Source organism: Alternaria triticimaculans (genome assembly GCF_023758025.1).
Source record: "Alternaria triticimaculans strain BMP 0046 chromosome Unknown scaffold_21, whole genome shotgun sequence".
In the NCBI taxonomy this organism is placed as follows: Eukaryota; Fungi; Ascomycota; class Dothideomycetes; order Pleosporales; family Pleosporaceae; genus Alternaria; species Alternaria triticimaculans.
Genome location: NW_026055978.1, coordinates 265,731 through 287,647, shown reverse-complemented (window position 1 = coordinate 287,647; position 21,917 = coordinate 265,731). Strand labels below are relative to the sequence as shown.

Genomic DNA, 21,917 nt, shown 5'->3' with positions numbered 1-21,917 from the left:
CCACTGTGACCGTTTGCACGGGAGACGCCAGGGTGAGAGACGCCAGGGTCATTACGTGCTGGTATCGTGCAGAGCCTCTCTATATAAAGCACACGTCTCCTCCACCAAGATTCCCACAACACAACACAACACAACTCAGTACAAATCAATTTCAGCACGATGGTCCACCACATCCAGTTTGTCGATAGCTTTGCCGAGCTTCCTTCTACTGCTCCAGCCAATCACGCCCACATCATCGATCTTACTACCTTCAAGGAGAACGACGGCGAGGTCATCACCAACATCAAGATCCAAGACGCCATCGTTACAACTCTTCATCAAGTCTCCAAGAACACTCTCACCAAGTTCTTCCATCCCACCAAGCACTTCCACATGGACTTTGAATCTAAGACCGATCGCCACTACGATCGTATCATTATCAAGAAGAAAGGCAACGAAGTTTTGGTAAGTGACAGTTGGGAAAGGCGTCTAGGAACTCATGACACTAACGAAACTACTCATAGGTGGGCCAGTACGCCAAAGTTCAGGGTTGGCTGGAGTTCGATAACCTCCTCCGTTGCTCTATTGATGCGACTGGAGCCTGGAAGATCACCTACGCAGCCTACCGCGACTACTTCTCCGTCGAAATGATCGGCTTCTACACCTGGGAGAATGTCTGGGCAGGAAACACGGTCAATGTCGGTGGTGTCCTCGCGGCTCTCCGCTTCGAGACTACTGAAGGCCAGCCGGAGCGGGCAATGTTGGCCACGCAGGTTGCTGATCACCTGTTGGCGGGTCAGTACTGGGACTCTAAGCGCTGGACCAGGGAGTTCCATTGGGAGGAGTAAGTCATACTGTGACCAGCTAAGCGAGGAAGTGGGAAGGATACTATGCTGGACTTCTAGATAGTGCGAGCTTCTTCTGGCTCTTACAGAACTCCAGATTCTCATATGTCACTAGAATACTTTAAAATTCATCTTTATGATGTGTCTTCTTCTTCAATTCTCATCTACTTGCCCAGTCCAAACTACTGAGGGAGATTTGATGGACGAACACGATTACTTCGCCTCTAGTCATGAGAACATATCTGCCTTTTTCGCACGGCTTACTAATTTTCCAGTCCACACGCCACACATCGATTTCTCTCTATGATTAACCAAAAGTGGTGTATCCTCGTTCACCTTGACTTGCGCGCACTGTCACCGCCGTTTGCTTCTCCCCTTGTGGTCCAAGCTTTTGGTATGAAATCAAAACAACTTTGGACGAAGTCTTGCTCCCCACACATCACACATCAACCTCACAAGCCAAACACGATGGTACTTGCTATTAGCTGCGACCGCAATGGCGCCTGGTCCATCGACCCCGACTATCTTCCTGTGCAGTTCCTATGCGTCTATGAGCGTTTGCCTGCGAACGCACCTTCCGACCATGCCCACGTTATCGATATGACTCTCTACGAGCCTTCCCTGACCTCTATAGGGGTACAGTGCGATGTCAAGATCCCAGACGCAGTCGCCACTCTGCTCTTCAACATCTCTAAGGCAACCTTGGATCAATTCCTTGACAGTCAGACTACATCGTTCAAGTTTCTCTGGTCATTCAAGAGGGAGCATGTCGAGAATCAGATGATCGTTTGGAGGCAGGGTGCTCAAGTTCTTGTAAGTGATCCTATCAAGATACATGAGTCTCAACATAATGCTTACTAGGTACTTGGATTCTAGGTCGGCCAGTTCGTAGAGTACCCCGAGGATGATGAATTGGAATGGGACAACCTTGTTCGCTGCCGTATCAACTATGACGGCTCTTGGGACCTTGCATCCGCCACGTTTGGTAGATACACTCGCCTTGGGCTTCACCACGCATGGGCAGAATCATTCCTCCCACGTTACACTCGAATGGGCATTGAGCATGACAAGAAGAAGGGGGAAGAGCAATCCGCACGGAACTTGGGTGATTACATCCTGAGCAACGAGTGCTGGATCCCCAAGGCGGAGTCCAAGTGGAACATTGAGATCAGCGTGGCCCGCTGATGCATCGTCATATTCATGAAGCCTGCTGTCTCATATACTGAGCATTGAGTTTCATTGATCTATGCATCAGTTTAAGGAAGAGGATATGAAAGACCGGTGATTCAAGCGAGCCCTTTCTTGCATGGAATACTAGGGTACCTAGGTAGTCGACATCCATGGATGAATCAGAGCTTTCCTTCAGGAACCTGTCAACAGCTCAAATGTGTATTGCGACAAGCTATGGTTAAGCAAGACTAGGCAGTGGCTTTGTTTCCAACATGCATAGTATCCGAAGTCGCCTTTCAATCGTGGTCGCTCTTTCATCTCGCCTGCCCTTTGTCAATACGCGAACGAGACCGTGCATGTTGGTTGTTTCTCCCCTGCACCACCATCACTTGCTCATGACATCCTTCTTACTTGCCCCTCATGACTACTAAAGCCATGTACGATAATCGGTATGTCATCTCTTTCCTCACCGTCGCGCCTTCCATGAGCTCTCACCGACCTCGCCCGCTAGCGCTACTTGTGTGACCCGCATGGCAAACGCCTACGCGCTTCACGTAGAGCAGCATATTCCCCATCATCTTTCATCGCTCCTTCTTTGACTCCATGCTCACCACTCCTCTTTCATAGATCTCATCGCTCACCGGAAGCTAGCGCGCCCAACTGTTGTACCCATATATCTTGTACCATGCCGGTAACTACGAGATTCAGACGCTTGCAGCTACAACCTTCTGACATTGACACCGATCTCGAACAAGACACACGAGAGCACGCACAATCTGTCAACCGCACCGCTACAATGACTACTCATCGCGACAGCACTCCTATGGAGATCGACATCGAAAACAGCGGTCTTCCATCCCCGGCTGGCACCGACATCCGTCCCAGATCGCCGGGCAAGAGTGACTCTGGCAAGAGCGATGACAGCACGTCTTCATACACAGATGACTTCGAGACCTTGCCATCAAGCGGTCCGGCCAGCCATGCTCATATCCTCGATCTCGGCGAGTATGCTGCGTCTATGAAAGAAGATGGCGCGCTCAAGCTTCAAGATGCTGTTGTCACCGCTCTCTACAACGTCTCACCTGCCACTCTCAAATCATTCGTCAGCCCGACCGTCAACACCTTCAAGGCCGTGTTCGGCAAGAAGGAAGTTCAGCTAGTCATCTGGCGTAAGGGTCTAGAGGTCTTCGTAAGTCATCACATACCCTCCAAGCAGACGATCGCTAACACCCGTCTAGATCGGCACCTTCGAGCATCATACGTCCATGAAGGCCTACCGTTTCGAGCACGTCGCCGGATTCCTCATCGGTTACGATGGATCTTGGCACCTGAAGGTTACTGCCAGCAACGCGTACTCCGCTCCAAAGTGGCCCGATGTATGGGCGGGCAAATTCGAGTGCCATGGCGGCGTTGCTAAGATGACCATCGAGACCGAAGAGATGGAGATGGCAAAGCGCGCCTCGGCATTGGCGACTGCAATGATCGGTGGCAGATATTGGGAGTTGAAGACGGATGTCAAGATGACTTGATGCGAAGCCGGCATCATCGGCCGAGATCAGTCGGAGTTGTTTGGAAGGATATAATATGGGATTCATTTGGCGCGTAATTCACGATTACCCCCGACCTGCAGGCCTTATGAGAAGGTAGCGAGCGACTGCGGTATTGCCACGACAGGTATTGTGATATGAAGGAGCTTCACTACTATATAGTCAGCTCGTGCCATCCTGAGCGGAAGATGAGATCTAATAAACAACTATACATGTACCAACAATCTTTCTTTGTGCTTGTAATCATGCCGTGAAGACCCTCCGAGCTGCCTTCACACCATACTGCCGTCTCCAAAGCGCTCTTCCACCGCCCTGCGAGAGCTTGATATTCCATATCTCCGCATAATAATTACCCCCCAGCCAACACCTTAATCACAAACCTCCTCTAATAGCTCACTCCTCCATCAAACCCACCCACTATCAGAGCCCATAGTCCAACGGTAAGACACCCACATCTCAAACCGCGCAGGGCTGCCATCGCATCGTCTCAGCGTGCGAACGAACAAGGCTGAGAAACCGTCCGAGCTTCCGCCAATTGATGTCGAATCCTCTTACAGTTCTCGAATCCAAATTCCGCCTCCGCCAAAGATGACCGATAGCACACAGCCTTGCCGAGATTGTGGGGGATCCGCGTTCAAGTCGCGGTGGGCTCATTACTTTTTGCTAGATCTTTGTGTTGAGCACTGTGGTTTTACCGTCCTTTTTGCTGTCATGGAGGGATAAATAGGAGCGGTGGCGTGGCGGGCGAGTGAGTTCGTCGACCGGAGGATCCTACTTGGCGTTCAATTTTACCAAAACCATCAAAGAGTGGATAGCAATGAGATTCATTGTATCCAACGACAGTACCTAAAAATAACATGCAAAGTCGCGAGCGTATCCAATCCGCTCAAACAATCAACGTGGTGTATCCAACAACGTGTCTATGCCAAACTCCACTTATGAACGCCAGTCGTCTAATGCATATGCCAGTGCGCGTGAGCAAGCCCAATGTGTGTAATCAACGAATCACCAACTCCCAGGTCCAAAGGTCTCGCCTTTGGGTACTTCTTTGTATGGGCAGGCTTGCCAGTCACAACCCTATCGATAGTGTTAGCTTTTGTATCCAATGAAGCCCAGTTTGTATGTGGCTGACTTACCTGTTTGTAAACTTCCGTACCCCACCATTTAAAGTTACTCATCCAGCCGGGGTACACAATGCCAAAGAAGATAACGACAACACCAAACGCGAGCCCAGAGTCCAAGGCCGCGCTAAGCATCATGTTGTACTTCTTCCACCACGCGTTCCTCCGGTTGCGGATCTCGTAGTTGAAGATGTAGCACACAATCGCCCAGACTGAGAAGTTCAGTCCGGTGGCCGGTGGAATCCAGCTCAAGCTACCGAACACCACGGCGAGGTTGACTTTACTGAGTATGGACTTGCGGCTGCCACGGGCGAGGTACCAGAGTATAACAGGTGCGATGGCGCCGATGGGGAAGGCCCAGATCAGGTGTTGGTAGAGTGCGCCAGGACCGAAGAACTTTCCTGGTCCGACGACACCCCAGAGGATACTTCCGTTGAAGTGAACGCGGGCGATGGGGCAGTTGAAGCCGTTGATGGCTGAGGGTGTGCAGATACCGGGGATGTTGTTCAGCATCCAGTTCAGAACGCCGATCTGTGTTAGACTGGAGATGATGGTGACGGAGAGTTGGAGCTTGAAGAGAATTCTAGGTGGGATCTTCATGTAATGGCCGAGCTTGAGATCGGAAGCAAACTTCAGGCCTTGGGTTGCTGAGATGTAGCCGAATGTCGTAAAGACCATGTTTGCGACGGGTCGACCGGGGAATACAACACCGCAGATCAGTTGGCAGATGAGGTAGATGCTGCTTTGTTGGTTTGTAATGGCCATGACGATGCCGATGGGAACGAAGAGGACTGCACCGATGCCAAGTGCTAGCAAGAGGCCGTACCAGGGTAGATGGACGGGGTAGTACTCGACGACGAACATGCCAACTGCGGCCATACTGATGCCAGTCAAAAGGTACCAAGTTATCGGCACGTCCTCGTATTTGCGCATGAGTCGATTGTGCACATCTTCTGCAGATAGCAAGTCTTCCACGTCTGGATCTGAAGTCGTACTGGGCCTGTGTCGCAACATTGCAGGGGAAGTTGGTTGGCTGTTATTGTCGGTACCATTCACAAGTGGCTGGTAGTCAGCTGCTGATTCCTTCCGGATCTCAGCCCAAGAGCGACGCCATTGCCTCCAGATATCCTTCCCGTACCAAAGGCCAGTGTGCGAAAGCAGAGCTGTAAGACCGGCGAACTGTAGGGCGTAGCTCAATACGTATGTAATCGGGAGGTAGACGCGGCTGTATTGCTTGTACGCTTCTTCGTCAAAGAGGAAGTTCTCGGTCAAGATCTTGCTGACGTCGTACGGCTTGCCGCGATTATCCCATACGGCGGATGATAGGATGGGCATGTAGGATGAGTAGAGGACGTTCTTGTAGTCTAAGAGCTGTTAGCACAAGTAGTCAAACCTCCTGAACTACTTACACATGATTGGCGCTGCAATCCACATCACTCCTACAAGGCCTCCAAGAATGTTCATAGCAGCCCAGAATGGCGTAATCAGCGGGGAGCCAATGTATGCGATTTGCGCCCAATCGAAAGTCACTGGGAATAGCCCAAGACCAGATGAGATTCCGAACTGCTCAGGTTAGCTCTCTGTCGATTCAGACAAGCAACAAACGTACCAGGTTGGCAACAACAACGCTCTTTGGCGCGAACCAAGTGATGACATTGAAGTAACTCAATGCTGGGAATAGGAGACCAGGTAGGAAGTAGAATGCAACGGATCCCATGAATATGCGCGAGAAGAACTTGCGTGGAGCGATGGTCCAGCCATCAGCAGGCTTGTTTTCATCTTTATGTAACGCTGTGAACATGGCAGTTGATACCAGTGTGCTCGGCCAAATCATGCCGCTGGGTCGGACCAGGTAACGTCTGGTGATACCGGCAAGGGAGTAGCCAAGTATTTGTGTGGAGAGGATGAGCAATATTTGGTACATGATGCCAAGGTCTTGCTTGTAGAACTTGACTTGCTCAACGATGACCTTGGGTCGTCAGCATACCGTACATCGATGCATGGATGATACTTACGTCTGTCGCAAAGGCAAAGCCGAAGGATACATTGCTGCTGACGTATACGCAGCAGTGTTCCTTTTCATTCCAACGGCCTTGGCCTAGCCAGAGCCGTATCCGGCGTTTCCAAGTGGCTTTTGCCTGTGGAGGATGCGATGCCGTTTGAGAGCAGCCATCGACGAAGGTTTCTTCAGGATCGTCGTGTCGTTTGAAGAGTTGGTCCCAAAGCAGACCGAGAGGGTGGACGAGTAGTAGTGCAATAATAGGAGTAAGGCTGACGCTAGGGTATCGTAGGGAAAAGAACAAGTTGGTTGAAGAACCGGCGATAGAAAACAGAATCGATAGGAACCACATGCGCGGGGTATCAATGGACAGGGAAAGGTCGTCGGTAGCAGCGACGGATGCCCTCACTTGAGCGTAGGGCGAATTATCGGACGGGCTACCCTTCATATCGTGTAAATCGTCGTCCTCGGAGGAATCATTATCGTCTAGCGTACTGCTCGATGAGGTTGAGTTGTCAAACAGTGGCGCGCCGGCGGTAGAAGGATCAAGACCGCTTGCGTTGAACCTAGCTTCAAAGTCCTGGCCACTAGAGGCTACACCGAGCGTCGTGCTGCTACGACTGGCGTCACCCGTCCTGCGTCGTGACTTGGTAGCGCCTGAAAGGATTGGCTCACTACGTGTCGAATCATTTTGGTGGTGATCCGAAAGTAGTGAGGGCTCACTATGCGAAAGTCTGCTCTTTCCTTTCTTCTTTCTTGAGTTTTTAATCACATTATTTTCATCAGACTCCTCTGGACTGGAAGAAAGAATAGGTAGGCCGCCATATGAACCTGAGGTTGGGGTCAGCATGTGTAGCGAATGAGGTTCTGTGCGCCGTGTGCATCGTTGCTCCTGTGCACCCGTCCCAGGCCGAGGGGCGATTGACGACCATGGCGCTTGACAACGAAGAATAGTTTGCGTACCTGTTCCCTGCGCCGGGCTCGATCTCACCAAGAGAGGTACTCTTGACATTGCTGTCTTGACGGATCGTGTAGGAGTCTCGGGGCGGCCAGCTGGCGAATCAAGATCGTCATCAGAAGGGGTTTCGGACGTGGCTATGTTCCTTGCTTTCTTTGCTTTGTCAGGCAGAGGCTGCAACTCGTAGCTGCCTGGCGAGACGGGAGGACGGTCGTGTCGCGTGTTTCCAGAAGGATGGGCAGGCGAGAGAGCAAGCGACGAAGATGACCCGCACCCGTCCTCGTTAGCCATATGTACGGGTGGGTGCCCGGGTGTGGCCAGGGGCGCGTGTACAAGTGCTCCGTTTGTCGCGCCAAAGCGGCCTCGCGCGACGTCGGAATCAGATGATCAGATAAAACCACCGGCAGCCATGTGTTGGGCCTCACACTTTTCGATGATCTGATTAGATGGAAGCGCGGGAAGCGGTCCAGAATTAGGTCAATGATGGAATACTGCTTGAGTCATCCAATGGCGACTGCAGTGTCTTCACGGTAAGCGGTTAGATCCGGGCGACGATGTGGAGTTCCCAGGAAAAAAGCCTCGCACGCTCCCGCGCGCGCGAGCCGCCTGCATACCATCACACGCCTGCATGCTTCAAAATCCCGGCACCCTTACACACCAAGACTGATTGACATCTGCACGTCCGAGCGAACAGAGCCGCAGCGTTTGCATTCGGAGTTTTACATATTTCTGCGGGTTCCCAACGCTCACCGTGACGTCACCTCGTTCACGTCAACGTGACCGGGTATCCCCACGTGGTTTTCGGCTTTGCGACCAGCGGTGAGGCCCTCAACCATCGCAATAGCGCCCTCGGTGTCGTCCTTGTTGTAGAGGAACAACCCCTGTAGCGCTGCAGTACTCACCGAGTCGATGAGGCCCAACTCCCTCACTCTAGCCATAAATCTCTGCTTCGCCTGCCCGCCTGCATCGAACTCTGCATAGAATCGGTCCCAAAGCTGCTCGATTTGGAACTCTGTTGCTTCACCGAGTCTTACCGTCATGTCCACGCGCCCAGGTCGGATGAGCGCTTCGTCTAGTCTTTCGACGTGGTTTGTAGTCAGGAAAATGATCCGCTCCTCAGCACTGGCAACACCGTCGAGAGCGTTGAGCAGCCCGGAGAAGGTGACCGAGGCGCTAGCAAATCCGTCTGCACCAGGCGTCTTACGGTTCATAAATGCGACGTCAACATCTTCCAGCAGCACTACAGTCCGTCGCGGGACTTTGGTCAGCAGATGGTTCAACCTATCGTCTGTGAGACCACGCTCGCTGACATTCAAAATGGCAATATTGAAGTCGAGATGACCTGCAACAGCCTGGATGAAGGAGCTCTTTCCCGTACCCGGCGGCCCATACAACAAGTAGCCTCGCCTGTATGGTATGCCGCGATCTAGGTACCACTTGCGTGATGCGATGAAAGCCTCCATATCCTCTACAATGCGCTCCTTGACGCCGCGCTCAAGGACCACTGAATCGAGCGGCCGCTTCCGCTTGGCGTCGCCAAAGGGCTGCCACATTGTGCCCATGGAGTTGTATATGACAGTCTTGCCCTCCTGCGACTGCTGGTATATCTGGTGCGCCTCGGCGAAGATGTCTTCGAAGACGTCGCGGTGCGAGTATAGGGTCGTGAGGTTGATCGTCTCGAAGGGTACGCCATCCTTGACGTTCAGGCTATTGCGCTCTCGCTGCCGGTCGACGAGGATGAAAGCGTTCTTGTAGCGCAAGAAGTGCTTGCCCGGCCCCGGTACGAAGGAAAAGTGGGCGGCGTGCGAGGGTCCATCCTGCGGCGTGTACGTCTGGACTTGGAGGTGGTGCATGCGCGGGTCGATGCGATTGAGGACCTTGGAGAGGACGCCGTTGCGCACGAGTGGTCTGGTGCCGGCTTGCTGTGCGCGGTGGTAGTTGGTCATCCATTGGAGGACCCAGGGATAGGCGTCGTCATGGCGAGTTATTTCGAGATCGACGAGCATGCGGCGGCGCACAAACGCGGCGCCGTGTTGGAGTCCCTTCTGGCCCGTCCGCGCCGCAACCCCAAGCGCTGCGAGACCGAAGCCCTATGGCATCAGTGAGCACACGTCCAGCAAGCACGCAGTGGCCCCAGGGTGAATCATACGGCGGTGAAGAAGGGATTGTCGGTGATTTGCGACCAGGGGGAGCTGAGACCCGGGCTGCTATTGCCGGCCGCGATCTGCTTGGCCAGCTGGTGTTGAGGCGTGTTCGGTTCCATGAGCGGCGGAGAGGCGCGCCTGTCCAGAAATTTGATACGCCATGGACGCTAGCGGGGGATCGATGCCGCTACGCCGCGCCCATTCGTGCCTATCACCATGTCGCACGCAACCGATGGGTGTCGCACAGCGCTTGTTTGCAACGTGGAAGGTTGGTGGACGTATTTTCGTCACACCATCAGGAAGTTGTGCAAACGGAGCAGAAAAAGAAAAATAGACGTTGATAATGCTGTATACACAGATGCACAGGGCTGCATAAGCAATCCGGGGTCGCGTCGCGGAAGGCCATCCATGGCGCCTTCCCAGCCCTGTGGAGTTGTGGAGCGCTAGGGCGAGCTTGGACCTGCTGCCCGTCACTGATAACTACCATAGCCTGCCCAATTCACTGATCAACACCCCGAAAGCACGTTGCGAAGCCATCCTCGGCCCCGAGCACCTCGCTCTTCTTCACCTATGCCATGGCCACCGTAACCATAGGCAAATCCTATTTCGACGCTCTTCTACGCAAGTGAGTGCTCACTATCTTGCACTGTGTTATGCGCCGGGCTGTTTGCTGATTAGAGTTTTAGGGCTGAATTTGTCGGTACCCCCCAGGCAGTAGCTATGCGTCTGGCTTCGGTAGAGCTGACTCTTATCAACAGCATACTTCCAACCAGCCTGTCAGCTACGGCACTGATCTCTCTGACAATGTCACCATCAGCAAGGCAGAACATGAGTACATGGTACGTTTTGTTCACCCAACATAACTCTAAACTTTCGAACTTCGTCCACTAGCCCTCCAGCTCGCTCTGGCTTCTGCTTGTAGATGCAAAAATGCTAACGATACATTTGCCCATAGACCCAAGCAGTGCGAGAGTACCGTACGTACACTCCTGCCCCAGCGCAATACTGTCCCTTTCTGACCGTGTCTAGACCTTCTCAAGAGCGCTCTATTCCGTGGAGGCCTGACGAACGAAACCTTGGATACACTGCTGCAGGGCGAGAATGGGGCTTCGAACGAAGAACCGTCCAGTTACGATTATGAATCGCAACACACACATGCCAGATCGCAGGCTACTCCTGTAGCAGCGCCTGCATCAGCTCGTTACCCAAAAGGGTCGGACTATACCTCTGCCAGCCATGGACTCCACCCTAGACCTTCAGCATCGTTCCATCGAGTCGTCAGCTATGGGGAATCCGAGTCTTTCACCGGCGACCCAGACAGTCCACCCGACGAATATGACGATCTAAACCGCGGACCAGCCCAGCGTATACCACTCCACGATCAGCGTACTGTGCTAATCACCAACCTTTCCGAGCGTACCACACATAAGGACCTGGCCAGCATTGTCCGTGGCGGCAGACTGCTGGACATATTCCTCCGCAACGACAGATCTGCAACGGTATCTTTCATCGAAGGAGCTGCCGACTTTCTTGCTTATGCTAAGCGTAACGACATATATTTACACATGAAGAGGGTGAGATACGCACCTACCCCAAGGCATGAAAGAAGCTGACCATGCTAGCTTGAATTCCGTTGGAGCGACCGACAATTCCACGTACCACCGCACGTGTCCAACAAGATCACCGGCGGCGCTACGCGAAACCTTGTTGTCCGAGGCGTTGCAGGCAAGGTCACTACAGATCAGATCCGTGACCATCTCGACCACATCCACAACCTCATCGTGGTAGACGTCTACTTCAAAAATGGCGATGCGTACATCTCGACCAACTCTATCCACAACGCTCTGTTCGCCAGGACCTGCATGATGTCGCGTACTGTATACAAGGGCATGCGCATCGAGTACTATCCGGATGAATGCGCTGGACCGCTTCCTCAGCCCAAAAAGGCCCACACTCCCGTCGCTCGCATGCCTATGAAGCCTGCACCTGTGGTCAACCAGTATGCTCTTCTAGATACCGGATCCGACGATGGGTCAGAGTCTGAAGAGGAGTTGTACAGGACCAACGGTGTGCAAGTCGATGGTTACCATTGGGCTGACAGTGTAGTAGCATGAACATTGCCGATGGAGGTTCATCGCCTGTCAGAGCTCGGCCCATTCCCTGGGGTCGACGAGGGGTTACAGTAACTTGATCCGGCCTTTCTGTTCTGTCAAGTTTCTTCGCGTTGCGGCACGTTTCAAAACAAGCTAAAAAATATTCCACCTATCCAGCTACATTCTTCATGCGAAGATAGGGAAGCCATGAGGGCAGGCATGGCGACCAGAATAATAATATGGGTATGTTTACGAGAAGAAGGTCGTGTCGTACAGCCCTCGACAGGTGTTGGTTGGAGTATGCTTCTTTTCCTATATAGATACCCCTCGGCTACTCTGGAATATGATTATTTTACTTATGATACGTTCATCCCTTCACGCTTAAAGGAGATGTCCATGATCAGCGTTTTGCCGGGATGGTAGACATGCTCACCCCCTGGGCAGAAAGCTTGTCGCTTTTAGCGAGCACTAGTCTTGCATCGACGCGCATGCGTCAGCTATGTCATACGCCTTTGATTAGCCTCACTTCGTAGATCACAACTTCACCACAGATATCGTCCTGAATTAGTTGATCTATATCAACAAACTTCGTCGAATCAATATGGCGCCGACGATCAAAGTTGCTGTCATCCAACTCTACCCAGAGGTATCTCTTCTACCCCACATCATCTTGATTGCCCATCATGGTCGACCACATCTGCAACCATCAGCATCAGTTTCTAACATTAGCTAGCCCCTACAACCAGAGCACAATTTCAACAAAGCCGTTTCATTCATCCGCTCAGCAGCAGCTCAGGGCGCCGAACTCGCTGTCCTACCCGAATACCACTTGACAAGCTGGAAGCCAAACGATCCCGAGTTCCTGAAGTGCATCGAACAATGCTCCGGCTACCTAGAGAAATACTGCTCCCTAGCCAAAGAATGTAACATCTGTAAGTATCACTCCAACCCTCATCATCCCCCAAACCCAAAACTAAGCTCCTCCTCACTGTAGCCATCGTCCCCGGCACGATCGTAGAATCCCACAAAGAGAACTCCGCAGCGGAAGACAAACTCCTCAACGTATGCTACTACATCTCGCCCTCAGGTTCCATCGTGGGAAAATACATCAAAAAGAACCTCTGGGGCCCCGAACGCAACCACCTCACCGGCTCCCGCCACGACCCCCATGAAGTCTTCGACACACCCATCGGAAAAGTCGGATTGCTCATATGCTGGGATCTCGCGTTCCCAGAAGCGTTCCGCGAGTTGATAGCCAAAGGCGCGCAAATCATTATTATACCGACGTTCTGGACGCTGAATGATTGCAACGAAGCGGGCCTTGCGAGGAACCCGGCGGCTGAAGCATTGTTTCTGGATAGTATGCTGACGGCACGGGCGTTTGAGAATACGTGTGCGGTTGTTTTTGCGAATGCGGGGGGTCCACCGGGGATGGGGTATGCGGGGTTGAGTCAGGTTGCTGTGCCTTTTGTGGGGGCTTTGGGGAAGTTGGGGAGTGCAGGCGAGGGCATGTGTGTTGTGGATTTGGATATGCAGGTCTTGGAGGATGCGGAGAGTAATTATCAGGTCAGGGCTGATATTGCGAGGGGGGATTGGCATTATGTTTATAGGCATTCGGGAGAGGGGAAGCCTTGAGTGAGGATGTGGCGCATCAACATGATCTCTTTGTATTATCTTCAGCATCATGTTCGATAAGTATAAAAGTATGCTCAGGAAAGCACTAGTCTCGATCTGGACATTCTTTGCTGCGGGTTTCGATCGAGGGTGTAAAGTTCAATAAACGAAATGTATTCCATTTGGTCAATTCAATCTACTCTCGGCCAACATCGGGCTCCTCCAAATGCGCCCAAAAGTCGCAAATTCGCAAAGACATGGTATCTGACAAAAGTTCGCGGAAGCAACCGGTGAACTCCTACGCGCAGCGCGAACGGGTGCCTAGTAGCGCGCAGCGCCAGCCCCTCTCCCAAACTATTGAACGCCGATCATTATGGCCAGAAGCTCGATTCACCACCATGGCACCATCTTCCTGCGCCTAACGCAGATACTTCGACTCAATCGCATGCTGGGCGTCGAGTGGTATCTCCGGGTCGCATGTCGGCATCCGTCTCTCGTCTCAGCTCTGGCCGCTACCACTGGCTTCGCTGTCGGACCTCTCGTCTTTGCGGATGTAGCCTATTTCTCTCGTCGAGACGCCGTGTTCGTCCGTACTCCAAGTCTCGCCAACGACAATGACCCTCGTTTTCCCTGTTTCCAAAAACTTTTCCTCGTCTCTCGCTAGCTTGGCTGCATTCTCCGGGGCGTAGATTCTTCGGTAGAATTCTTGGAAGCGGGCTTCGCTGTCAAACGTCATTTCTGCAATGCAGTCACAGTCCAGCTCGTTCATCTCGCCCCTTAGCATCAGCGGCGGTCGGTCGGGATTTGCCGGTCCTCCGAACCCCTTCCGCGATATCCGCGCGAGATAGCGACGTTTGAAATCGATCGGCCAGCAGGAGGCGAGCAGCGAATGAGCGAGGGGAATGTGCGTGTGCTCATAGTGGTCTCTGAACTCTTCCGAGGTAAGGTCGTGGTTGCGCGTGATGAAGAGGACGATGGTGTACGTCATATTGGAGGGTGGGAAGCGAGTCAGAGGGCAGGAAGGGTCTTGACTGCGACGAAAAGGGTAGCGTGGGTGGTAAAGACAGTAGTAGGGTTTTGACAGCGGCGTGGCTTCCAGAGGGTCTAGGGACAGAGGAACGGCAGGCTTTTGTAGTTTATCAGCCACACTCGATGCGAAGACATCATACTGGCACCGAGCGCGCCTAAAGCCTCCGTTATTGATGCACACAGCTACTCGTGCCCTAGGGCGAAACTACGGACCCGGCACCGGTAGACGACATGGGCTCGCCATACTTTCTCAACGCCGTCACGACACCCAGCGCTGAGGATATGGCCGGTGAGTCGAATCAGGACGTGTCAAAACAGCAGGATGGCCGTGAGGATTGAGTGGAGTGGACCTCTGCGCACTGCCCCTCACAGCGCTGATCCCGGTCGCGCCTGCCCTCTGCTTGGGCGCGCTATCGATAGCAGACTGCCGCTAGCAAACGCACAGAACGCCAAATTTCGTGACAAAGCGGGGAGCAGCACCACGACACGACATTCACCCCCCGTACAAGCACCCGTGCCGTCGCCCGAACGAACACCCAACATGAGTCTGCGCGAGCGTGTCCCGCCGCAGTACCAGAATGGCGACGCTGCCAGGCGTGCGCCGGACGACGACTCGGACGTCGAGGAGGAGGCCATGGCGAACGACTACCGCGAGCAGGTCCAATACGACGGCATGGAGGACCTCGACCGCATGCCCTCGATGAACAGCAACCAGGACATCCACGCGCAACTGCAGGCCGCGGCCACCCCCCTCGAATTCCAGGCCACGCTCGAGACCAAGTTTGCGAGTTACGACAGCTACTGCAACCTCTTCCACTACATCCTGAACTCCGAGGGCCCCGTTGACCTGGAAGTGCCAAACGTAAGGAATCCGGAAAAAAGGGGAATATAGCAGGGCTAACTGCGCATAGTACTACTGGGCGTGGGATGTCATCGACGAGTTCATCTACCAGTTCAACAGCTTCTGCAGCTACCGCCAACGAGTCGCCCAGAAGAACGAGAACGAGGAGGAGATTGCGCTCCTGCGCGAGAACCCAAACACATGGGGCTGCTACAGCGTCCTCAACGTCCTGTACTCGCTCATTCAGCGGTCACAGATCAGCGAGCAGCTGGCGGCGATGAAGCGGGGCGAGGATGCGAGTCTGTACGCCGGGGAGTACGGCAACAGGCCGCTATACAAGATGCTGGGATATTTCTCCATCATCGGTCTGCTCCGCGTACACTGCCTGCTCGGAGACTTCAGCCTCGCGCTCAAGACGCTCGACGACATTGAGCTCAACAAGAAGGCCATGTTCGCCCGTGTCATGGCCGCCCACTTCACCACATACTACTACGTCGGATTCTCCTACATGATGATGCGACGATACTCGGATGCCATCCGCATGTTCAGCCACATCCTCGTCTACGTGTCGCGGACAAAGAACTTCCAGAAGAACGCGCAGTACGACTCGATTACCAAGAAGAACGACCAAATGTACGCACTTGTCGCCATCTGCGTAGCCTTCCAGCCCACCAGGCTCGACGACACCATCCACACTGCTCTGAGGGAGAAGTACGGCGAGCAGTTCAACAGGCTGCAGCGCGGCGGCCCCGAGTCTCTTCCCCTCTTCGAGGAGCTCTTCCGCACCGCCTGCCCCAAGTTCATCAGCCCCACACCTCCCGACTTCGACAACCCAGAGGTCAACATTGACCCTGTTGAGCACCACCTCCGCATCTTCATGGACGAGGTCAAGAACAACATGATGTCGCCCACCGTCAAGAGCTACCTCAAGCTCTACACAACCATGGACCTCAAGAAGCTCGCTGGATTCTTGGAGGTTGAGCCAGAGAAGCTCAGGTGCTGGTTGCTCGTCAACAAGCAGAGGAGCAGGCAAATAAGGTGGGCCGAGGGTGGTCTGTTGGATGGTGATATCATCCAGGCCAGCGACCTCGACTATGCTATGGAGGGTGTAAGTACAACACATCTGGAACGAGAGACATCTGCTAACGATTATCAGGACCTCATCCACGTTTCAGAGGCAAAGGTCGGCAGGAGGCTCGTAGACTGGTACCTCCGCAACTTGGCCAGGACGTACTAGAGGATCACGAGTGTTTTCTGAGAGCGACTATTCACATTCGGGGCCCACACAATAGAGCATTGCGCTTGGAGTTGGAGGATTTCATGGGTATCCAAAAGCGTGTTTGCAAAATCTAAAGATACGCTTAGGCATGGGGAAGGCGAAGATAGGGTCCAGGTCGCGATCTTCCACGACTGGACACCGCCCGCCGTGCGCGACGAGCGGGCCGGAGGATGGACAGGATGAGCGAACGAGCAATGAGCTGAAGAATACCAAACAAACTTGCAGATTTCAAACACATATCAACAAGTGGACGCGACGTGGATGTGTGAATGCTTGTAACTTCAGCTTGACATCGTCACATCGTGTGGGGAAACAAGGGTTCAGCCTTCGTAGCAGACTGGTAGATGCTAGCGCATTGAGTGGACATGGCTGCTCTGCCGTAATCTTCGCTTCTGTCCGACCAACACCATCCAAACGATCATTGACAAGCAATTCCGGTTAAAGCGCATCGTTCGGAGCAAGCACGTCCGGGATGATCATGCGATGGAGTGAATGTCCCTGCCCCTCTCGGTCGCTCGTGCGCTCCGCAGATGCACTTTCCTCCCATCCATCCACCGTACTCGGAACCACCACAACAACGCCCAGTAATTGAGATCAGTCTCCCCTCCACAATCAGCCACGAGCTGCTTCTTCGATAAACATTGCAAGACAGCGCGTCTCCTACGGGTCATCAACGCCTCCACGTCCACCACACCCAGCGCGACTCGCACCCAGACAAGCACGATGGCCCCGGATCTGAACAAGGTGCCGACCAACACAGGCAATACGTCGAGCACGCAGCCGGCTTCAGGCTCGTTGTCACGTCAGACATCGTCCCGTCAGGCATCTACACCGGGCTCTAGGCGAGCATCGCAGATGGGCCCCCCGCCGCTGCCTCTCGCATCGCCTGGCGGTACCCTACCACCGCCCCAGTCAGCATCACATCATGTACATGGCTTCCCGCCTCTCAGCCCCAGCGCGAGCGGCTACGTCCAGGCGAGCGTCGACTCAGCAGGCGTTCCGATGAGACACCCACGTCCGATGACACAAGCAGAGCTGCACCTGGAGCTCGAGAAGGAGCAGGAAGCCGTCGTCAACCGTCTGACGCGAGAACTCTCGGCTCTGCGCGCACACTCTGCGTCTGTGGCCTCCAACACGTCTATGTCCAGCGCCGCCGACTCCTCCGTCGCACACGCTGAAGCTCCCACCGGACCTATGCATCCCACATCCTCGCGCCGCCACCGCAGCTCCTCGAGCGTCTCCCGCAGCGGCCTACCACCAGGCCACGTTCCACACCGTTACTCCATCTCGTCCCAGCCTGCGACGGGCGATGCTGCCCAGCGCGACCACCGCAGCTCGAGCGTCGTCAGCACCCCACGCTACGAAGAGGTGGCACAACACAAGGCGGAGCTGGAGGAGGTCAAAAAGGAAAACGAGGCCTTGAAACAGCGCATCCGTGATCTGGAGCGCATGATCAGGGGCGGCAATGACGCCGCTGACGGTCAGAGGGGTCGGAGGGGTGCACCGCAGTCGCAGAGCAGCGGGGTTGGCAATGCTTCTGATACTGTGCAAGCACCTGCTAATGAGACAGCAGGGGTCCCCCAATAAAGCTGTGAATAGGGTGAAGGAGATGTGTTTGTAGGGTATCTGTGAGAAGGATTGTTAATAGCGCAGGCCAGGCTAACGTTGCATGTGCGATGGGATGGAACAGGAGAGTTCCGGCTATATCTTCACTTGTCGACATGGAGTTTGAGCGATCAGGCGGATATGCTATGCCAATCGGCATCCATACGGGCGGACGTTTTATTCTAATTCTACCATTCTCATCAATCCATCAATCAATCAATCCATCAATCAATCAATCGAGCTAAACAAAAGACCACTTTTGATGCGATCGCAAAGATAACGACCCCGAATCTCCTTTACGCCGCCCATTACCATCCTTATCACAAGCTTTGCTTCTTTCCCCCCAACACGGCATGACGGGATATCCGTAGATCCATCCAGGGCTAGACGACTAACGCCGCTGATCCTCACGATATGCACCTAACGGAACAGCATCCCAGCGTCGATCTCGTTGTCCCCCTTCTGACGGCAGATCAGCGACGCGGGATGTGTGCATGTGAAGAGGGGGGAAGGCGTGATATACGTAAGGGTAGGACACATTTGTGGCGTGGTGTGATGTTGAGGGAGGTTGGATGGATGTTGTTTAATGCCTCGTTTTGTCGTGACGCGGTGGAAGGGACGAGGCGCCACGGCACGGGCGAGGGCATGGGGGCGTGAAAGCGTAAGCAGATAAGCAAGTAAGAGTAAGAGTAAGGCGCCCGCGATACGTCATTTTGTTTGAAGGTGGAACAGAACAGCTTTCAACCTTTAATGGGGGCGGGACTGGCTTCGGTCGGGGTATTTCGGGGTCGGGATATATACTCAGTGTGGACCTTGAACTTCCGTTTCGTGGTTGAGTTTCGGACTGATTTATACGAACATTGGTTGATATATCATTGCGCGGGACTGCTCTTACTTACTACTAAGGTACGATTTAACTTGTATCCAATATCCAGACCGATCATGTTTGTTAAGAAATCAGGAACAGAACACCTACTTTCAGAGCCATCTTACAACATGAACTGGCTATTCAATCTACGCGATAAATTGACTGGCAGCTTTGACAAGAGGCGGAGGAGTAGCCAACATGTCGATTCCGGAAGCGATGGTATGTACATGGATAACATATCCCGGCCGATGTAATGTCTAGACTTGGAGAATGATGCATCGACATGCTAACAAGAAACATAGCTTTCCCATCGAAACCAGTAGAGACACCTACAGCACCAACAACAACTACGACGGAGCATAATCCCTCGTCCCACCGTCGTGCATCCGCCTCCCCACCTCCACCCCCATCCTCCAACCCCTCGACCATCTCCTCCGCACCACAACGGCCACCCCTCCCGCATATACCAACCGACATCATCACCGCAACGGAGAAAGGCATGATAGGCGCTCCCTTCTGCAGTATACCGAGTGACTCGTCCACGACGTCGAGCCAGGGTCATGAGTCTGAGGCGGGAGATGTGGTCGGAGAGGGGACGTTGCTGACGAGGGCGGAGGAGGCGTGTGGTGGGGAGGGGAGGAAGAGTAGTTGGGTGGGCGGGGAGAGGGAGGGCGGGAGGTGTGTTATGTTTAAGGGGGTTGATGTTTAGCTATACGGAGAGAAATGAGGTAGGCGTTCTGGTTCGAGGCGTATACATGGGAACTGGATTTTTGAGGGGGATGATGTATGATAACGTGGAGGTCTTGATTGAGAGCCATTTTCATGTCTCGGTTTTACGAATGGAAAGGACAACTTCCCTTCCTGTCTTTCCAACTCTTCGCTACCCCAATTCATGAACATCTTGAAGCGCGCAAAACGTAATAACAATACCATCACAATCGGTTGGCTCTTGCCTCACACCCTCCTACTACCGAGTCATCTTCCTATTCTCACTATGCCGCTTCGCCTTCAACGCATCCCGTCTCCTCTTCTTCCACGCCCGATTCAAGTCACCCCGATTCTCCCAGAACCACTTTTTAAACTCGCTCTCTGGCTTCTCCTCTTTACCACCAGCAGCCGCTGCATTCTCTTCCTCGTCCTCCTCGTCTTCTTCCGCGACCTCAGCTAGCTTGGCTTTGGCATTTGCGCGCGTATTCTGAGATAGGCGTTGCTCGGCAAGGGAGTCAACGTCGCCCATGTCTTCGTCCTCGTCGGCTTCTTGGCTGTTCTTGCGCCAGTCGAAGGAGAAGCGGCGGCCGAGGCCGGCGGTGTCGGGGGTTGGTGCTGCGCTACGGAGGCCGCGCCATTCAATGTCTCGTTGAGTGAAGGGGGTGGTGGGGGCTTCGTCGATGGGTTGGCCGCGCTCGCCGTCGACTTCCATCGTGTCTTCGTTGTTGTCGAAGAAGCTGAAGGATGTGTCGATTGGAGTGAGCTTCTTGGTGGGAGTTGAGGTTGTGCCATCTGCGGGCTTTGCGCGTTTGAACAGCGCTTCGAGGGGGTGAACCTCTTTCTCGGACGATGTAGTTGGTTGGACCTCGGGCGTTTTCCTGCTTTCGACAGGTCGAGCGGGAGAAGATGCAGATGATTCGGCTTCTGATTCTGATTCTGGCTCGGACTCGGACGCAGAAGAGTCCTCATCTTCAGAAGAAGACGAAACTACTGATGATTCGTCCTCAGATTCAGACGATGATGGTGGGGGAGTAGCTTTCCTCTTCTTCTGGTCCTTCGTGGTCGTAGATTTTGCTGTCCCGTCAATCCAGGCCCTTTGAGCCTCCGAGGGCGCGTCTACCAGCTCCAGAGCTCGCCTAGCCTTGGCTTTGCCAGTCTCAGGCTCAACAACGACACCGTCCTCGTCTACCCAGCCCTGGCCATTGACATAGTCGACTGCAGGCTTCGTTGACAGCGCGACTTGTGGCTGCTTCAGGAAGCTGGGAGTCTTGATGTTCTTCTCGAACTCATGAACAACGACTTCATTTATCTTGGACTTGTTCTTTTCCTTTTTCTCCTTCTTCACCTTCTTCTCGTCCTTGTGAGCAACTTCGGTCGCAGCCACGGGTGTCAGCTTCGCCTTGAAGAGCAGCTCAGCATCCTTGGTGTACTTCGAGGGCTTCCGCTCCTTCTTCTCGTCCTTGTCACGCTTGTCCTTTTTGTCTTTCTTATCCTTCTTGTCCTTCCTGTCCTTCTTCGACGGCTCAGTCCAACCGCGCTTGACTTTCCTGTCGTCTGGCAGCTCTACACCTTCCAGCACGCCCTGCTCCCTCTTCTTCTTCTCTTTCTTCTCCTTCTTTTCTTTTTTCTCCTTCTTCGCGCGCTTCGAGGGGCGTTCGGTATCCGCCACCTCCTTCGCCGCGTCAGCCTCTGCCAGAGCTTTGCGCTTCTCAGGTTTCGCCATCTCTATCCGCACTTTTGCGCCTCTCAGGATTGTGCCGTTGAGCTTCTTCTTGATCTTTTGAGCTTCGGGTTCGGGTAGCTCTACGTAGCCGAAACCTTTCTCGGGGAAGGTCGCGACGGTATGGTACGAGATATTCTGCGCAGAGGGGAGGACAGACGGCGCGACGTAGACCTTGAGCAGGTCGGGGCGGAAAGGCGTAATGTGCAGGCGGACGACCTTGCTTTCGGGTTGCGCTTCGGAAGAGTTAGGCGCTTGTGCTGCTGGCATTGGGTCGCAGGTTCGCGCGCGTGCGACAGGTGGAGATGACTGTGCGCAAAGACTCCAGGGCGTCTAGAGCAAATAATACGGGCTACGAACTTGAGCGACGCCTGTAAGCGTCGTGTAGAGGTGTCGG

The 21,917-nt window shown here is 53.8% G+C and overlaps 11 protein-coding genes across 11 annotated transcripts; 7 read left to right on the top strand and 4 right to left on the bottom strand.

Annotated features, from left to right (window-relative positions):
- Nucleotides 1-159: 159 nt before the first annotated feature.
- Nucleotides 160-827, top strand: J4E78_009580 (uncharacterized protein; the record flags this gene model as incomplete). Its single annotated transcript, XM_049370169.1, has 2 exons — nucleotides 160-444; nucleotides 504-827. 2 exons carry the CDS (start codon nucleotides 160-162, stop codon nucleotides 825-827), a joined length of 609 nt encoding a protein of 202 aa, XP_049218169.1.
- Nucleotides 828-1,292: 465 nt separating this feature from the next.
- On the top strand, nucleotides 1,293-2,009 carry J4E78_009579 (uncharacterized protein; the record flags this gene model as incomplete). The annotated part of the gene is made up of 2 exons (XM_049370168.1): nucleotides 1,293-1,637; nucleotides 1,701-2,009. 2 exons carry the CDS (start codon nucleotides 1,293-1,295, stop codon nucleotides 2,007-2,009), a joined length of 654 nt encoding a protein of 217 aa, XP_049218168.1.
- Nucleotides 2,010-2,679: 670 nt separating this feature from the next.
- J4E78_009578 (uncharacterized protein) lies at nucleotides 2,680-3,523 on the top strand (the record flags this gene model as incomplete). The annotated part of the gene is made up of 3 exons (XM_049370167.1): nucleotides 2,680-2,685; nucleotides 2,713-3,183; nucleotides 3,233-3,523. 3 exons carry the CDS (start codon nucleotides 2,680-2,682, stop codon nucleotides 3,521-3,523), a joined length of 768 nt encoding a protein of 255 aa, XP_049218167.1.
- Nucleotides 3,524-4,546: 1,023 nt separating this feature from the next.
- Nucleotides 4,547-7,910, bottom strand: J4E78_009577 (uncharacterized protein; the record flags this gene model as incomplete). The annotated part of the gene is made up of 6 exons (XM_049370166.1): nucleotides 4,547-4,618; nucleotides 4,678-6,026; nucleotides 6,072-6,225; nucleotides 6,272-6,631; nucleotides 6,678-7,331; nucleotides 7,653-7,910. 6 exons carry the CDS (start codon nucleotides 7,908-7,910, stop codon nucleotides 4,547-4,549), a joined length of 2,847 nt encoding a protein of 948 aa, XP_049218166.1.
- Nucleotides 7,911-8,365: 455 nt separating this feature from the next.
- On the bottom strand, nucleotides 8,366-9,882 carry J4E78_009576 (uncharacterized protein; the record flags this gene model as incomplete). The annotated part of the gene is made up of 2 exons (XM_049370165.1): nucleotides 8,366-9,709; nucleotides 9,769-9,882. 2 exons carry the CDS (start codon nucleotides 9,880-9,882, stop codon nucleotides 8,366-8,368), a joined length of 1,458 nt encoding a protein of 485 aa, XP_049218165.1.
- A 456-nt stretch (nucleotides 9,883-10,338) lies between these two features.
- Nucleotides 10,339-11,877, top strand: J4E78_009575 (uncharacterized protein; the record flags this gene model as incomplete). The annotated part of the gene is made up of 5 exons (XM_049370164.1): nucleotides 10,339-10,388; nucleotides 10,479-10,602; nucleotides 10,719-10,740; nucleotides 10,793-11,337; nucleotides 11,386-11,877. 5 exons carry the CDS (start codon nucleotides 10,339-10,341, stop codon nucleotides 11,875-11,877), a joined length of 1,233 nt encoding a protein of 410 aa, XP_049218164.1.
- Nucleotides 11,878-12,457: 580 nt separating this feature from the next.
- Nucleotides 12,458-13,491, top strand: J4E78_009574 (uncharacterized protein; the record flags this gene model as incomplete). The annotated part of the gene is made up of 3 exons (XM_049370163.1): nucleotides 12,458-12,502; nucleotides 12,590-12,788; nucleotides 12,851-13,491. The coding sequence occupies 3 exons, from the start codon at nucleotides 12,458-12,460 to the stop codon at nucleotides 13,489-13,491; spliced, it is 885 nt and encodes a 294-aa protein (XP_049218163.1).
- Nucleotides 13,492-13,969: 478 nt separating this feature from the next.
- Nucleotides 13,970-14,458, bottom strand: J4E78_009573 (uncharacterized protein; the record flags this gene model as incomplete). The annotated part of the gene is made up of 1 exon (XM_049370162.1): nucleotides 13,970-14,458. One exon carries the CDS (start codon nucleotides 14,456-14,458, stop codon nucleotides 13,970-13,972), a length of 489 nt encoding a protein of 162 aa, XP_049218162.1.
- Nucleotides 14,459-15,040: 582 nt separating this feature from the next.
- On the top strand, nucleotides 15,041-16,577 carry J4E78_009572 (uncharacterized protein; the record flags this gene model as incomplete). Its single annotated transcript, XM_049370161.1, has 3 exons — nucleotides 15,041-15,361; nucleotides 15,411-16,448; nucleotides 16,497-16,577. The coding sequence occupies 3 exons, from the start codon at nucleotides 15,041-15,043 to the stop codon at nucleotides 16,575-16,577; spliced, it is 1,440 nt and encodes a 479-aa protein (XP_049218161.1).
- Nucleotides 16,578-17,342: 765 nt separating this feature from the next.
- On the top strand, nucleotides 17,343-18,206 carry J4E78_009571 (uncharacterized protein; the record flags this gene model as incomplete). Its single annotated transcript, XM_049370160.1, has 1 exon — nucleotides 17,343-18,206. The coding sequence occupies one exon, from the start codon at nucleotides 17,343-17,345 to the stop codon at nucleotides 18,204-18,206; it is 864 nt and encodes a 287-aa protein (XP_049218160.1).
- A 1,853-nt stretch (nucleotides 18,207-20,059) lies between these two features.
- J4E78_009570 (uncharacterized protein) lies at nucleotides 20,060-21,790 on the bottom strand (the record flags this gene model as incomplete). The annotated part of the gene is made up of 1 exon (XM_049370159.1): nucleotides 20,060-21,790. The coding sequence occupies one exon, from the start codon at nucleotides 21,788-21,790 to the stop codon at nucleotides 20,060-20,062; it is 1,731 nt and encodes a 576-aa protein (XP_049218159.1).
- Nucleotides 21,791-21,917: the final 127 nt, after the last annotated feature.